The sequence below is a fragment of the Saimiri boliviensis genome, chromosome 4 (assembly GCF_048565385.1).
Source record: "Saimiri boliviensis isolate mSaiBol1 chromosome 4, mSaiBol1.pri, whole genome shotgun sequence".
NCBI lineage: Eukaryota > Metazoa > Chordata > Mammalia > Primates > Cebidae > Saimiri > Saimiri boliviensis.
In genome coordinates, this window is record NC_133452.1 from 81,022,866 (window position 1) to 81,040,326 (window position 17,461).

At 37.1% G+C, this 17,461-nt stretch overlaps 1 protein-coding gene across 4 annotated transcripts in view; it reads right to left on the reverse strand.

Moving 5' to 3' along the window:
• ORC3 (origin recognition complex subunit 3) overlaps positions 1-17,461 on the reverse strand; it is a 67,423-nt gene that overhangs the window by 45,573 nt on the left and 4,389 nt on the right. For 3 of the 4 annotated variants that reach the window (XM_010333804.3, XM_003922945.2, XM_074397713.1), the window contains exons 2-8: positions 17,030-17,084; positions 10,154-10,251; positions 8,533-8,677; positions 6,045-6,149; positions 4,218-4,369; positions 3,014-3,147; positions 373-532 (exon numbers count right to left, since the gene is read on the reverse strand). In XM_010333804.3, coding sequence (XP_010332106.2) covers positions 373-532; positions 3,014-3,147; positions 4,218-4,369; positions 6,045-6,149; positions 8,533-8,677; positions 10,154-10,251; positions 17,030-17,084 — 849 coding nt within the window. The other variant, XM_010333805.2, reaches the window with a different exon arrangement.

Consider the following 17,461-nt stretch of genomic DNA (forward strand, 5'->3'; position numbering starts at 1 on the left):
TCTCAAAAAAATAACAATTAAAAAATCCAAAATGTAAAAGTAAAAATATATTGTTACTAGGAAGTCTGCAAATTCTGTAAAAGTTTATTTTAAAAACCTGTAATTTTTTACTGAGTAAAAATATAAAGAGATAAGTATATAGATAGATATGATCCCTCTTTTCATAAAGCTTATATTGTATCTGAAGAGGTAATATTATATAAAATCACTGTAAAACACTACAAAAAGTATTAAGTAAAAATATTAAGTATGTGAGGGAAGATGTTGAATATAGTACTCAAAAGAGTTGTAGAGACTTATTAACAGTTATCTTAATCTATAATTGGCAGTTTTCTTTTCATCCTATTCACTGGTAAAACTTATTCTTTTTACCTTATCGAGTACTGTAGTCAGGTGCTCCTTGCAAGGCAAAGATTGGAACAGTTCTATGCACAATAGAGATGATACTGCATGAGGAAGCAATCGATGGATGATAATAGGAGATGTGGCAATTCCAAAAATGAGTATTAGTGGAAATTCATGCAGATGTTGACTAGTTTTGAAAGAAAGTCACAAAAGTGAAATGTATTTAGCAAATATATTTCAATACATCACATTTCATAAAAGACAAACTTTATTTTAATGCTTACTTTATAAGACACCCATTAAGGATTATCATTGCAAATACTAAAATTTCCTAGGTCCTTCACTTTCTTCTATTAAACAGAGAAATATTTACTTCCCAGAATTCTAGCTCTGATAGCATCTCTAATGGAGCCTCTCATTTTATAAAAAGAACAGAGAGGTCCAGAAAGGTTTCCCGAAGATTATACAATCTTTGGTTTTTTTTTTTTGGAGACAGAGTCTCATTCTGTCACTTAGGCTGTAGTGCAGTGGTGCAATCTTGGCTCACTGAAGCCTCCACCTTCTGGGTTCCAGCGATTCTCCTGCCTCAGCCTCACCAGTAGCTGGACTACAGGTGCGCACCACCACACCTGGCTAATTTTTGTAGAGAGAGAGTTTTACCATATTGGTCAGGTTGCTCTCAAACTCCTGACCTCAGGTGATCCACCCACCTCAGCCTCCCAAAGTGTTGGGATTACTGGGATGAGCCACCATGCCCAGCCGAAGATCATACAGTCTTAAGTGTTAGAAGAGATGTTAGATAGCATTCAATTTAATCTCTCGCTCAAACTTTGAGCCCTACGTATAGTTCTCCTCACTTTTGGTGGCTAAGGTAGTCATAAGTCTAAGCTCCAAAAAACAGTACAGCTTTTCTGTCATTATTTTGTACTGTGTACTTTCATAGCATACTAAGCAGTTCAATGTTAGCATTAAGAAAAGTCCTAGGATCTGGGCTGGGTGTGCTCATGCCTGTAATTCCCAGTACTTTGGGAGACTGAGGTGGGCAGAACGCTTGAGAACAGGAATCCGAGACCAGCCTGGGCAACATGGCAAAACCCCATCTCTACAAAAAATACAAAAATTAGCTGGGCATGGTGGTGTGTGCCTGTAGTCCTAGCAACTTGGGGAGTTGAAAAGGGAGGACTGCTTGAGCCCAGGAGGCAGAGGCTACAGTGAGCCAAGATCATGCCACTGCACTCCAGCCTGGCTGACAGAGCCAGACCCTGCCACAATAAAAAAAGAAAACAAAGTCCTAGAATCTAGAATTCTTAGAATCAATGGGGTTGGGGGATGGGGGGAAGACATTGTTAAAGTAGGAATTTAAAGTATATTAGTAAATTAGCCGTATCAGGTGGCTCTTGCCTATAATCTCAGAGCTTTGGGAGGCTGAGGAGGGCGGATCACCTGAGGTCAGGAGTTTGAGACCAGCCTGGCCAACATGGCAAAACCTCTTCTCTACTAAAAATACAAAAATTAGTCAGGCGTGGTGGTGGGAGCCTGTAATCCCAGCTACTTGGGACGTTGAGGCATGAGGTTTCAGTGAGTCAAGATCGCACCACTGCACTCCACCCTGGGGGATAGAGCGGGACTCTGTCTCCAAAATAAAATAAAATAAAATAAAATAAAATAAAATAAAGTATTAGTAAATTATAACACAACACATAGCTTTAGGCAAATGTAGCTATAACTATTAAAGCAAATTGACATATAGAAGAGGCCAAAATAAATTTTATCCCAAAAAATACACCATGGAAAATGCATGTCACTGGATTTTAAAACAAGACTTCATTATTTCAATTCTGAGTTTCACATGATTGCTTTGAAGATCCAATGTGATCATGAAAATAGTTTTTCACTATAAATGTTATGGAAATGCAGGATAATGTTATTTAGAAGACACTTTTGCTTAGTAAAGCTCTCTGCAATTAAGAGCATCTAAGGATGGACAGTTATCGGAAAATAAGACCTAATACAAATCTCAACCTGGCCAGGCATGGTGGCTCATGCCTGTAATTCCAGCACTTTGGGAGGCTGAGGCAGGCAGATCACCCGAGGTCAGGAGTGCGAGACCAGCCTGGCCAACATGGCGAAACCTCATTTCTACTAAAAATACAAAATTAGCTGTGTGTGGTGGTGGGCACCTGTAATCCCAGCTACCTGGGAGGCTGAGGCAGGATAATCCCTTGAACCCACGAGGCAAGGGTTGCAGTGAGCCGAGATCGTACCATTGCACTGCAGCCTGGGCAACAGAGCAAAACTCTGTCTCGAAAAAAAAAAAAAAGAAAGAAAAGAAGAGAAAAAAACAAAACAAAGCAACAACTCAATCTGGAGTAGTTTAACTATTTAATGGATGAGTAAGAGACAGTCAGCCTTGGTAAGATAAACCATATTTAATACCATCTTACCATGTTAATTTAAAACTGGCTAAATGTGCCTTTGATTCTCATTCTTGGATCAAAAAGCAAATGGAAAATCTGATAGGAAGTCTTTGAACATTCAGTTATAAAAATTTTGAACACTTTGATTCCTATCCAGTTGGTATTAAAATGAAGACTATACTTTTCAAGTTAAAAGTAATGTTTTCTTAAGAAGGGAATTTTTCATAAAAGCCAAGCGATACACCATCTACCTGCTGATAATTATGAAGTCTTGCAGTACTTTTGTGGTAAAGCTTTCCATATCCTTCAAGATAACCACAACAGGAGGAGACTGCCATTGGCTAGAAGTAGTCCTCTTTTTGCTTGGCATTTTTGGGTCTCTCTTCTTTTAAGCCATTGCAGAAAGAAAGAGTTAAAGGTCAGCCTTACCACCCAAACAATGTTACAATGCCGCATGTTGATGTATCTGTCTTTAAATTTCACAGTAACATTGTTTATTTTATTTCTACCACATAATAAATAAACTCAGGTTACTAGAATCTTTCTGTGTCTGACGTGGGAATAATAACCAAGAAGAAAAAGATTCAGTAAAATCTGTAACTCATACGAAATATTTATATTTTCTACTAAGGAAATGACAGAAAAAAACACGGAAGAAGAAAAAATTTAATTTTGCTTTATATAGGGACTAAACTATATAAAACCTTTGGTTTTATGGTAAGCATTAGACATTAGACATAATTCAGTCCCTATGTAAAGCAAAATGAAACTTCACTTATGATGATTTCAGCAAAAATGTTAACTGGAAAATGTAACCACAGTATTTTTCCCCATACTGTCTGGCTACAGAGCACCATAAACTAAGGCTATGGTTTTATGATGCAGCTACCTAGTGTTAACCTAGATTATTCTTTTTCACCAGACTGTCACGGTAGAATGGAACTTCTTTTTATTTATCTGTTTGTCAAACATACTTTACTTAAAGAGCACTGATTCCCTAAGAACTCTGAACATGAAACAAATTAGATTTTAGAAAATACATGACTATTCTTCATTGAACTAAGTTGACAGTGGATATTAGCAGCATGGTTCATCTGGAGAAAGCAAACATTGCAGAACCTTAGAGATAATATATTAAAGTTACAGTTACTCTCACAGAGACGGAACCTGTAACAGAAGCAATTCCTGATGCTCTGTTTTTGTCATTAGAGAACATTCTCCCACAAATAATATGTCCTTATAAATTTCTAAGCACTTAACAGGAATTAGGCTGCATACTAATAAAAGAACATTTTAAAATTTGAGTAGCTTTAGAAAAAATAAATAGCTACTCTTAATTTAACACCTAATGTTGCAGAAGCATATCCTTGTTAGATGAAAACAGTACTGTGTCTAATATTATTCCGAGCCCCATCAATCATATTTCCTGGGAGAAAATTGTCGATTTATATCTACCTGTGTGACAGTCATATACCAACTGGAAAGTGAATCCATTGAATAATGTGTCTTTCTCTGGGTCACCTGAACACCTTCCTCCTCTTTGGATTTTATATCTACACAGCAGTCCATCAACTGTGAGACCAACTTTTGCAAAAAATGTTTTATATCTGTGGAATATAAAAAGAAAGCTTATGTCTGCCTCTTCTAAAAAGAAAACTAAAGCTCTTGAAATTTTTTTCAGTATATTACTTTTTTTTTTGGTAGAATGTGCTTTTTTATACTTACCATCAATATAGCTATATAACATTTAACATATTAACAATTGATGCTCATTTGTAGCTTCATTAATTCAGACTAAGACTAGACCAAAACTTATGTATATTATCTTTTTTTTTTTTTTTTTTTTTTTTTTTTTTTTTGAGATGGGAGTCTTTCTCTGTTGCCCAGTCTGGAGTACAGTGGCAGGATCTCGGTTCACTGCAAACTCCACGTCTTGGGTTCAAGCAATTCTCCTGCCTCAGCCTCCCCAGTAGCTGGGATTACAAGCACGCATTACCATGCCTGGCTAATTTTTGCATTTTTTTAGTAGAGACAGAGTTTCACCATGTTGGCCAGGCTGGTCTCGAACTCCTCACCTCATGATCCACCTGCCTCAGCCTCCCAAAGTTCTGGGATTACAGACCTGAGCCACCACTCCCGGTCACTTACGTATATTATCTAAAATAAAAAGCCACATAAGCAGACATGTAGAAATGCAAACTATAAATTTTAGGAATATGTATTTAAATTACATTCAACGATAAACAATTTTCAAGGTCCCTGAGAAAAATCAAAAGTGTCATACAAATTATTTTAGTAATTATAAATCATATAGCCATTTTTAAAGATGCCTTTAAGGGCTTTTATTTAATTTCAATTAGTTTATAAATGTGAAAGCAATATAAGCCCATAAATCTCTTTTATCAATCTAAATCCAAACAAATTTTACTATATTAGGGCCAGGCATAGTGGCTCAAGATGTAATCCCAGCACTTTGAGAAGCCAAGGTAGGAGGATTTGTTTGAACCCAGGAATTCAAGACTAGTCTGGGTAACACAGCAAGACCCAATCTCTACCAAAAAAAAAAAAAACACAAAACAAAAAAAAACAATGTAGCTGAGCATGGGAGCATCGTGGCATGTACTGGTAGTCCTAGCTATGGTGAGGCAGAGGTGGGAGAATTGCTTGAAGCCAGGAGTTCAAGGCTGCACTGAGCTATGGTCATGCTACTATAGTTCAGCCTGGGCAACAGAGTGAGACCCTGTCTCAAAAAAGAAAAAAAAATAAAATGAGCTTTTTATTATACTAGTGAACACTCTTTATGATTTCATGGCTTTCTATGCTCAGTATTAGCTCTGTCAATGGACTATTTTTCATCGTGGTGGCTTTTCAAAGTGGGACGGTAAGATGATTTCCGCCTGAAACATGAGCCCATGCAGTCTACTCACTTTTAAATTGAACAAGAGCTCCACATTCTCCAATTCTCAGCTTTCTGTCCTAAGTCTTTCTACTTATTAAACATTTCAGTGGGTCAAAGAATGCATCTTGCAAAATACCTGGACTACTACCAGCAGTTAAGCTGATGCTGATAGGGCAGAAATGGGTCAAGAATAAAGACAGCAAAGGGAGGCAGAGTTCTATAACAGTCACAATTACTCTAAGAGCCCCTAAACCTAACCCTGCCAAAACAGCACAGTGTTCTTTCCACAAATAAAAAGGGATAAAGAAAGCCTGAAAAAGACAGAAAAGGATGAAAGAAGTCTGTAACATCTCACCAAGGTTATTACGGCATTTATATTTTACCTGGACAATCTTTAGCTTGCAATGAGACTACATATGGTGTGACATTATTCTGAAGGGCCTCTGTAAGACTTCTGAATGTTAAATCATGATCTGTGACATTCACACCTGTGGGATAATACACCAATATTACATCACCATTTTTACTACTAATAATTTAACAATGACAAAACCTATTTATCAAGCACTAACAAGTAAAAAGATTTTTAAAAATGATTAATAACAGAAACCAAGAAAATATACTACATATATGAGGAGATATCCTTTAGCAGTAGCTATCCAAAGGCATACATTATATTTGTCAGGAAAGATATTTAGCACAGTTCTTCTTTCAAACAAATTACAGGGATGTGTAGTTGAAAACATCATTTTTTTTTTTTTTTTTTTTTTTTTTTTTGAGATGGAGTCTTGCTCTGTTGTCCAGGCTGGAGAGCAGCAACTTGATCTCAGCTCACTGCATCCTTCACCTCCCAAGTTCAGTGATTCTCCTGCCTCAGTCTCCTGAGTAGCTGTAATTACAAGCATGGCTAATTTTTGTATTTTTAGTAGAGACAAGGTTTTACCATGTTGGCCAGGCTGGTCTCAAACTCCTGACCTCAAGTGATCTGCCCGCCTCAGCGTCCCAAGGTGCTGGGATTACAGCTGTGAGTCACCATGCCCAGCTGACCCTTGTAAACATCTTAGAAGTAATTTAATTGCTTTGTAAAATTCATATCGAGCTCTTTAAGTAAATTAAAACTGGCCAGGTGCAGTAGCTTACACCCATAATCCCAGTACTTTGAGAGGATCACCTGAAGCCGGAGTTCAAGGCCAGCCTGGCAAACATGGTGAGACCATCTCTATGAAAATTTTTAAAAAGTAAAACTATTGGTTCTTTTGGTATTTATGGAATCCCCGGTTTTCATTTCTGTAAATCAGAGTTTCAAGGTATTGCATATAGTTACCAAATTTTTGAGTAAGAAGTTTCCTACTACTTTGGAAAAAAAATTCTGTTAACTGGTATCTTCCCTAACATAACCACCTGTGATTTCTAGATAATCATTTGGTGATTACACAGATAGCAGCAACAGCCACTTTCAAACTGCTTAAGAGTTGCAACTGCAAAACTTTCATTGCTTGGGAAAAAAAAAGAAAAATTTCAGAATCATCCACACCAGCAATAAGAAGCCATTTTTTTTTTCAGGAGAGCCTAAAAATAAAAATATTGGAAGACTATTTTTTAAATGGATATTGAAAATGCAGAATATCAAAACTATTCCTAGTACACATTATGGTCTATGATTATTATAATGCATTCCTGAACAAATTTAGAAGTTCAGTAAAATGCTGGTTTATCTTGTCTTTCACTGACTGGCTATAAGCTATTTATTAATAACATATTCATTATATTTATATTATAAAACAATGAACTTCTCTATTGCAAACAAGATCATCAACAATGTGTTTAACTAGAAAAATGTTCTCCTCAGATCATGATTTTAAAACATGCTTTCCATTAGCTTGGTACAAGCGGGTCATCACTAGGCCTCAGTTTTTCATCAAATGGAAGAGTTTTTAGATACTGCATTGCAAAGCTGGTCCACAACATCATAAAAATCATTCCCTTGAGTCTTATTAGTGTGATGCAATATGGGCATCAGCTGGTACCCTTTTAGAAATGCAAAATTTCAGGCCTCATCCCAGACCCATTAGCCAAAATCTACATTTTAATAAGATCCCTGGAGGTTATTTGTGGGTACAATGAAGTTGAGAATTAATTTCTTATCTCAGAGCTAACTAGTGTAACAAATCTTGAATAAACTGAAAGTGAAATTAGGAGCATGTTTGGAACTCAAATAAATTCAACTTTGCTTTCAAAGGGAATGAAGGAGCTTTGCGAATATTCCAAAGAAATTTTTTCCATTGTCCTGGAATCCAAATGTTTAGTAAAAATGAGCTACTAATGATGGATGTTTAAGTACCTAAGACATTTACAACCTGCAATTTGAAAGCAATTTATATGCAATCCATCCAAACATTGACTTGTAGGTATTAATATAAATATAATGAAACAATCTAAGACTGAAAAACTATGCACAGGAAAATAAAATTAAGGTCGTAGAGTAATTCCATTGAAGATATGACTCAAAGAAGTATGAAAACTAAATCTACTAACACTGGTAGTTTCTTTATTACCAAATCTTATATACTCTTGTAATATATGTACAAAGAGTAAGACGAATATATTTTCCCTTCTGACCAAAAGTTGGGGAGAACATTAGCTAGATAAATTCCTTTTAACTTAAAACATATGATCATCTGTAAAGATAAAAACAATTTTTATTGGTTTTTGAAAATATGGAAAATATAGTTGGCTTAACTGTACAAATAAAAGTGACAAAACAGGTTTATCAAAACAGGTCCTTCTCCACTATTCTCAACAATAAAAAAAATTTTTTTTAAACACAAAATACACAGAGATGCATGCATGAACAAACATATGCGTATATACCAAGAACAAGAGCAGCAGTTGGAATTTCTCTAAGTTTTATTTGACAGCCCAAGTCTCTTGAATTCTTCTGGAATCCAGAATGAGATTTTTGCAGAAATTCAATTAGATCGTCAAACAAGTTTTTATTTAATTCCTCTTGTAGTCGCTACAAAGAACACACAAAAAATTATTAGAAATAAGAATCAGATGTCTTTCCTGGTTTTAGAAAGAAAATTGTCATGAATTCAATAATGTAAAATGATCAAACGATGAACCTAATTAAAAAATGTTTTTTCCTTAAATCTCTAGAAATTAGTGCTTTGGATTCCCCCATTAAAAATTCCCTCTCAAGCCTGGTTAACATAGTGAGACCTTGTCTTTACAGATAAAAAAACAAATTAGCTGGGTGTGGTGGTGCATGTCTGTGGTCCCAGCTACTCAGGAAGCTGAGTCTGGGAGGTCAAGGCTGCAGTAAGCTATGATCATGCCACTGCACTCCAGCCTGGGTGACAGAGCAAAAAAATTAAAAAAATTTTTAAAAGGTGTGTGTGTGTGTGTGTGTATATATGTATGTATATATGTATACACACACGTACATATATGTTTTATATATAAATATATATGATTTAATGTCTCACATATTTATGATATGACATCAAAGGGTTTGGATTTTATCCTATGGGGAGCACCACTGAAGGGATGTGAAGTCAAGTCAAAAAAAAAAAAAGAAGGGTTAATCTGGCAGCAGGGCTGGAGGGGTTGCTTGGAATTGGGCTGCATTTGCCTTGAAGAGGGTGTTTTCTAATTTGCTCAGTGGTGTCAGGAATGCCAGTTAGGAGGATATTATGACAATCCAGATTAAGAAATGAAGAAGGCCTAAACGGGAAACCACAAACTCAAGTACCTTGAAGGGATCACATGGAATACATGAATGATCAAAACCACTAGGTGTAAATCAGTAAGGACAGGTAGGTGGCAGCAATAAACTGGAAAGTATATAACCCTCCCAAAGGCAATTAAAAACAAAAACTACAACACTGTGTTGGCCAAAGAAAATAAATTGTCAGCCTAAAATGTTGCCCCTAGAACTACTAATTTGCTACAGTGAAGAAATTTTTCAGAGCTGAAATATAAAGATGAGAAAGTAAAGGAGTTTATAAACAGCTTGATTTCATAGTTGTGTACCTAAATGGCTAATTTGAGTGTCACCATTTGAAAGCTCCTTGCCTTAACAGCTATAAACATCTGTTCCACTCACAAGAAATATGAGTGTTTTTTCATTTTTGTTTCTGAGACAGGGTCTCTCTCTGTCACCCAGGCTGGAGTGCAGTGGTACTATCTTGGCTCACTGCAATCTCCACCACCCAGGTTCAAGTGATCCTCCCAACTCAGCCTCCTAAGTAGCTGGAATGACAGGTGGACACCACCATGCCTGGTTAATTTTTGTAGTTTTTGTAGAAACAGGATTTCACCAAGTTACCTAGGCTGGATTATGGTTGTTTTTTTAAGGATACACAGGTTATGCTTGACCAATACTTCCTATATTTCATCAATTCTCTTGTAAACTGGTGGAAAGGAAGATGAGAAGCAACAAAAATGAGACTTACAATGTTACAGAAAAGTTACTAAAAAAAGTATTCACCTCATTTTCAGATTTCATCTGCTGCCATAACAACTGATAAGTTTCAAATCGAAGCTTACTGTCCTCAGACTCACTTTTCCCTTTGTTAAAATAATCCTCTAAAAAGAGAAAGAAATGTCAGTTTCTTTTTTCACATAGTGTAAACCTTGTGTGCAAAGTCACACAGTAAGTGACAGAAGTTGAATTTTTTTTTTTTTTTTGAAATGGAGTCTCACTCTGTCACACAGTTTGGAGGGCAGAGGCACAATGTTGGCTCACTGCAATCTCTGCCTCCCAAGGTCAAGTCCTGCCTCAGACTCCCGAGTAGCTGGGACTACCAGCGCCTGCCCCCGATGCCTCGCTAATTTTGTGTTTTTAGTAGAGATGGGGTTTCACCATGTTGGCCAGGCTGGTCTCAAATTTCTGACTTCAAGTGATCTGCCTGCCTTGGCCTCCCAAAGTGCTGGGATTATAGGCGTGAGCCACTGTGCCTGGCCTGGTCTTCTTCCCACTGCCCCCAAACATTGTTATTCTTTTTCAAAAATATTTAAGCCATTTCTTCAAATTAATTTTATAGTAATCCTGTCACTTCTCAAAACTAATTGTATTGGCATTTGACTAGATAAAATCAGATTTACAGATTGATTTGGGGAAAAATAACATCTTTAATATGTTAAAAAATATCCCAACCCCAGTATCACAGGTCTCTTATTTTAATCAAATATTTTAGATTCCTTATAGTTTTCTACTTGCCCTCATATTTCTTGTTGTTTACTGTTAAGCATTTTATTGTAACAACTGGAGTGTTTGTGATATTAAATTTCTGCTGCTAGTATTCTACCATCAAGTTTTAATGTTAACTGATAATCTGGAATAGAAATTCACTTTAATGTTAAGGAACTTCTCTCCTAATCACAGTTAACTCCGAGTTTCTAGCAACTATTGATTTTTAATTTTATCAAAGCCTTAGAATACATTGAGGTCATCATATGGTAAAGTGGCAGGTAAAGTTATAAAATTAAAATGCCAACAAAAAAGAAAGCAAAGAGATACATTATTGATCTTGGCTCACTGTAACCTCCACCTCCCAGGTCGAAGTGATTCTCCTGCCTCAGCCCTCCGGAGTAGCTGGAATTACAGGTGCCTGCTACCACGTCCAACTAATTTTTGTTTTTTTTTAGCAGAGATGGGGTTTCACCATGTTGGCCAGGCTGGTCTTGAACTCCTGACCTCAAGTGATCCACCCACTGTGGCCTCCCAAAGTGCTGGGCTTACAGGGGTGAGCCACTGCACCCAGCCGTAAGTCACTATGACTAAGAGACAAAGCAGGCCAGGCATGACACTATTATCATTATAAGACAAAGCAGGCTGGGCATGGTGGCACATGCCTGTAATCCCAGTACTTCCGGAGGCCGAGGTGGGAGGATCATGAGGTCAGTAGTTCAAACTGGCCAACATGGTGAAACCCCATCTCTACTAAAAATGTAAAAATTAGCCAGGTGTGGTGCCACATGGCTGAAGTCCCAGCTACTTGGGAGGCCGAGGTTGCAACTGAGCTGAGATTGTGCACTGCACTCCAACCTGGGTGACAGAGTGAGACTCCATCTCAAAAAAAAAAAAAAAAAAAAAAAAAAAAAAAAAAAAAAAAAAAAAAGAGAGACAAAGCAGAATAACAAGGTAGCTTTAAAAAGAACAAAAATAGTCACTTTACATTAACAGGTAAAGTCATAGTATAATGTGAAAGTGGCGAATCAAGACATGATTTTTATGTGCAGAATAATGCTGCATCAAAATACACATGAAAACCCTCTTAGAAACTGGGAAACACAGCAGTAGGGTACTTTAACTTGTTCATGACTTCTCTATTTTACAGATCAGGTAGGTAAATTTAAAAGCTACACTGAAGAATATAAGCTCTCACGGTTGCCAGGTTTCCACCTGCCTCGGTTCCCATTCACGGTGCTATACTTCAGTGTGAATACCGCCTACAGTGCCAGTACTGTTGCCAGTATCTCTCCAGTTCCTACCTAGTTGTTTTACTGGATATGCAGTCATCCACAGAATACTGAGGAGAGGGAGTTACCAGTCTTAATTACGTGCCTAAGTGTCTTAAGTCGGGACAGATGGTATGCAAAATGTAGAGCATCTTCCTACTTCTTCAGGCAATCTGTTTCAACAACTGAAGCCAGTGAAGGCAAGTGCTCAAGTCTGGATATGTTTCCCTCATTCCTGCTCCATCTGCCTTACAATCAGGGTCAATCCTCAAAGATTTTCATATTATAACACTATCTGTTGGTCTTAGAGCCACATAATGAAAAAAAGAAAAAAAAAAAAAAGCCTAATAAACTTCTAAAGCAAAGTTCAAATTATATAATTATACACATAAGGCTTACTAGTACTAAAAAGTATAAACCAGTCCTAGTAAGTTATAGCTTAAATTCAATACCAAAAGTTCTAAATAGAAACTTGACCTCATATAATGAGAGGCAGTATTAAGTTATGGTTAAATCATGAGCTCTGGAATCAGACAGGTTCAGTTCAAATCCCAGCTCTATCATTTACTAACATAATAACACTGAGAAAGTTCTGTGTCTAAGTATCCTCATATATTTCAATGGTGACAATAATCCATTCCTCATAGTTTGCTGAGGTGATTAAACAAATTAACACATATAAAACGATTAAAATAGTCTGGGCCTGTAATACCAGCACTTTGGGAGGCCAAGGCAGGTGGACTGCTTGAGCTCAGGATTTGAGACCAGTCTGGGCAACAAAGTGAGATTTTGCCTTAAAAAAAAAAATTAGCAGGTAAGGTGACATGAGCCTGTAATCCCAGCTGAGGCTAAGGCAGGAGAATCCCTTGAGCCCAGGAGCTCAAGGTTGCAGTGGACTATGAATGTGCCACTGCATTCCAGCCTGGGTGACAGAGTGAGGACTTGTCTCAAAAAATAAAACAAAACAGTCTGGCACGTGGTAAACACCCAAGAAATATTAACAATTTATTAGTTACAATTACATTGCTGATGATATTAGATGTCACTGCACACTATGTGACCCTAATGAAAATGGGGGAACAAGTCTTGAATTTTCAACGACCTATTTCTACTAAGTTGAACAATCTGCAACATTAAAGAAATTTGTGGCCAGGCATGGTGGCTCATGCTTGTAATCTCAGCACTTTGGGAGGCAAAGGTAGGAGGATCACTTAAGCTCAGGAGTTCAAAACCAGCCTGGGCAACACAGCAAGATCCCATCCCTTTTTAAATATATGTATGTGTGTCAACACTTTTAAAAAATCCTATTCTATATATCCAAGTTATCCATTTATTTCCTTACTCAAACAATGGCATAGTTCATTTTTTCTTTTTTCAATTCAAAACTAGTACATGGGTATGCTTAATTCCATATCATAATTTTTCCACTGGAATGAATTTTCATAGTGCTGAATATTGAATGTAAATACTCAATAACCCCGTGAGGAGCTTTTGAAAAATTCTAGCACTTAGGCCCCACTCTTGAGATTCTGATTTAATTAATCTGGGTTAGAGTCTGGGCATTGGCACAGGTTAAGCAGCTCTAATCCAAAAATCTGAAATCCTGCAAAATCTGAAACTTTTTGAGCACCAACATGATGCCTCAAGTGGAAAATTCCATATCTGACCTCAAGTGACAGGTCGGATTCAAAACACAGCCAAAACTTTGTTTCACACACAAAATTATTTAAAATATTATGTAAAATTAACTTCAGGCTGTATGTTTAAGGTATATATGAAACATGAATAAATTTTGAGACTTGGGTCTCATTCCCAAGATTATCTCATTACATACATGCATATATTTCAAAATCTGAAAAAATTCCAACATCTAAGACACTTCTGGTCCCAAGATTTTGGGATAAGAAACTTTCAACCTGTATTTTTTAAAAGATCCACAAGTTGGAATTGAATAAGGTCAGTAGATTGCATTAATATCAGTTTCTTACTTGTAACATTGTACTATAGTATGTAAGACACTACCACTAGGATAACTGGTAGAAGGGTACTTAACTGGTTAAAGAGTATTCCATGCAACTATATGTGCATCTACAATTGTATAAATATTAAGACTTTTTCAAAGTTCCCCAAATGATTCTAATGTGCAGCCATAATTGAGGGCCAGTGGAATAAGTACTTTCTGACAGTAATACTGGATTTGATTGAAGACATCAAGTCTTCTTAATTTGATCACTAAACAGATATCAGGATATACATGAAAAAAGTGAAGACGGTATCTTTATTAATTTTATTGAGGTATAATTTACAAATAATTCAACACAACCATTTTAACAGTTTGACCCAAGTATATACTGACATAACCACCCTCTCAACAGAGAATGTTTCCACCACTCCAGAAAGTTCCCTCTTGCCTTTTTGCAGTCAATTCCCCCTACTGGGACTTTAAGACAACCTGTGTTGTTTTTGCCTTAAACCACTGGGACTTTAAGACAACCTGTGTTGTTTTTGCCTAAAAAAAAAAAAAGAAAGAAAGAAAGAAAAAGAAAAACAGTTGGGCACAGTGGCTCACAACCTGTAATCCCAACAGTTTGGGAGGCCGAGGTGGGTGAATCATGAGGTCAGGTGTTTGAGACCAGCCTGGCCAACATAGTGAAACCCCGTCTCTATAAAAAAATACAAAAATTAGCCAGGCGTGGTGGCACACACCTGTAGTCCCAGATACTCAAGCGACTGGGGCAGAAGAATCACTTGAACTTGGGAGACAGGGTTGCAGTAAGCTGAGATCACACCAAGATCAGAGAGCTAGACTCTGCCTCAAAAAAACCCCCCAAACCAAAAACCAAACAAACAAATTAGGCTGGGCATGATGGCTCACACCTGTAATCCCAGCACTTTGAGGGCTGAGGCAGGAGGATCACTTGAGTCCAGGAGTTCAAGACCAACTTGGGCAACAAAGTGAGACCCCCATCTTTACAAAAATTTTAAAAACTAATTAGCCAGGCATGATGGTGTATGCCTGCAGTCCCAGGTATCTGGTAGGCTGAGGTGGGAGAATCATTTAAGCCCAGGGGTTTTGAAGGCTGCAGTGAACTATGATTGTGCCACTGAACTGAAGTGTGGGTAATAAGACTGAGACCCTGTCTCTAAAATAAACAAATAAACAAAACCAAAGATATGTCTTTCCTCTCTTACTCGCATGGGTATATAAGTGTGTGAGTGTGTATGTGTTTGAGTGATAAAAATCCACTTCCTTAATATCATATGTGTCTATGAGTGATTAAAACCCAATAATTTAACAAGTCTGTTTTAGTTGGAATAAAGAGTGATTGAGAACTGTGTGGGACCCCTGTGCTTACGAGAGAGGATGGAGGATGCAAACTGGTGGAAAGGAAGTGAAGATTAACAGAGATCAAATCTGGGCCATTTGAAAATATGCAGCCGTTGTGAGAGTAGAGTCTTCTGCTATTCATTCTCAGCTTTTCTCTTCCCTCAGGCTAGCAAGAGATAGGAGTTTTGGAACACAAAGTACAAGGCCAAGGTGGTAACAATCCACAATAACACAAGTTTCTTCACATGGTATTTATATTATATAGTCTTAGAAAGCTCTACATGTTAGTTTTTAGAGACATGAAATGAGAATAGGGAGAAATCTTAGTGATAAGCCAGTATAGTTTCTCATTTTACAGATGAAGAGACCTAGGGAAAGGTTAAACAACAGGGCCAAAGCCATAGAGCTAGTCAGGCTTAGGATCACACTCCAAATTCCTTTACTTGTAGTGCAGGTGATTCCATAACCCTGTGCTCTAGCAGGTAGAATTACTGTAAGAGATCCAAGACCTTAGGTTTTTTTCTCAACATGTATTGATGTGCACAGCATTTATCCCTAAGTTAGAACAGGTCATATTCTACTTAACACACATGTAGTCCCTAAGTCCTAAGTTCCTATATGTTCCATACAGATGATTGTTTTAATTTTCTTTCCCAAATTTATTCATAAAATGGAATATCACATCAAAATTTTTAAGCATATTCAAGTCTCCCCATGAATACTATGTTAACACAAAAATAATGTTCATACAATTTTCATTAGAAAATATATACAAATGTATAATCATTTTCTTTCTTAGGTTTTCCTATGCTACCAATTATCATTTTCTTTTCTTTTTCTTTTTTCTTTTTTTTGAGATGGAGTTTCCCTCTTTTGCCCAGGCTGGAGTGCAGTGGTGCAACCTCGGCTCACTGCTGCAACCTCTGCCTCCTGGGTTCAAGTAATTCCCCTAACTCAGCCTCCCGAGTAGCTGGGATTACAGGCACCCACCACCACGCCCGGCTAATTTTTCTATTTTTAGTAGAGACAGGGTTTCGCCATGTTGGCCAGGCTGGTTTTGAACTCCTAACCTCCGGCGATCTGCCCACCTTGACCTCCCAAAGTGCTAGTATTACAGGTGTGAGCCACTGCACCTGGACCATCATTTTGTTTTCTATACAACATTTTCCTAATCGTTAGGCATCTGGGTTGCCAGTCAGTATTTATTGTTTTGATTACTTAATGAAGGATCAAAATGCTTCTCTAGTAGAAACTCACTTTCATTTCTACAGTTGGAAATAAAATAAAATGGCAGAGAAGTAATCAAAAAGACAATCTCTTTTAAAGAATGGCAGCATATCCTTTAAAGGAAATTTACTTTCCAGCTTACCTTTGGAAGGTGTATTTGGATTCCCTTTTCAATTAGAGCCCTGGGGTGTCCTCTTATATCTTTGACCAATGCCTTGGAAAATAAGTGCTGCATCAACGTGGCAAGTAAGCCAAGCTCAGACAAGAGAATTACTAAATTCAATTAGGGTTAGTTCTTAATGGTTTAAGAAGGTAGAGAATAAAAAATTTAATATTTGGACATCTTACCTATTGGCACAGAGATCTTTCTCTTTTTGGAGTTTGGCTTAAAAACAAAGCAGCCCTATAAAAAGAAAGAAAGACAAAAAGCATAAAGTCCAAGTAGCCAAGGAACAGATAAATCTGATTAAGCAAATATTTTATAGGCAAGCACTTTTTTAAAAAAAAGATGGTAGGGCAGAGAACATATTTCTTTCAGGTTCTAAAATATCACATCACTTCTCTCTGACCTCTAGAAGGATAATTCTAAAACAACAAGGGAGACTATATTCTCTCCCCTTCTTCCCGTGAGAGGCCCATCTTTGATTCTGCTCTTTGGCACCTGATTTAAAAGCAGACAAAGAAAATAAAAGCTGATTAAATTCCAGAAAGGTTCCATTTTTATAAACTTAAAGGAATTAATACTACACATTAAAAAATGAAGATCAAGAAGGTTGAAAA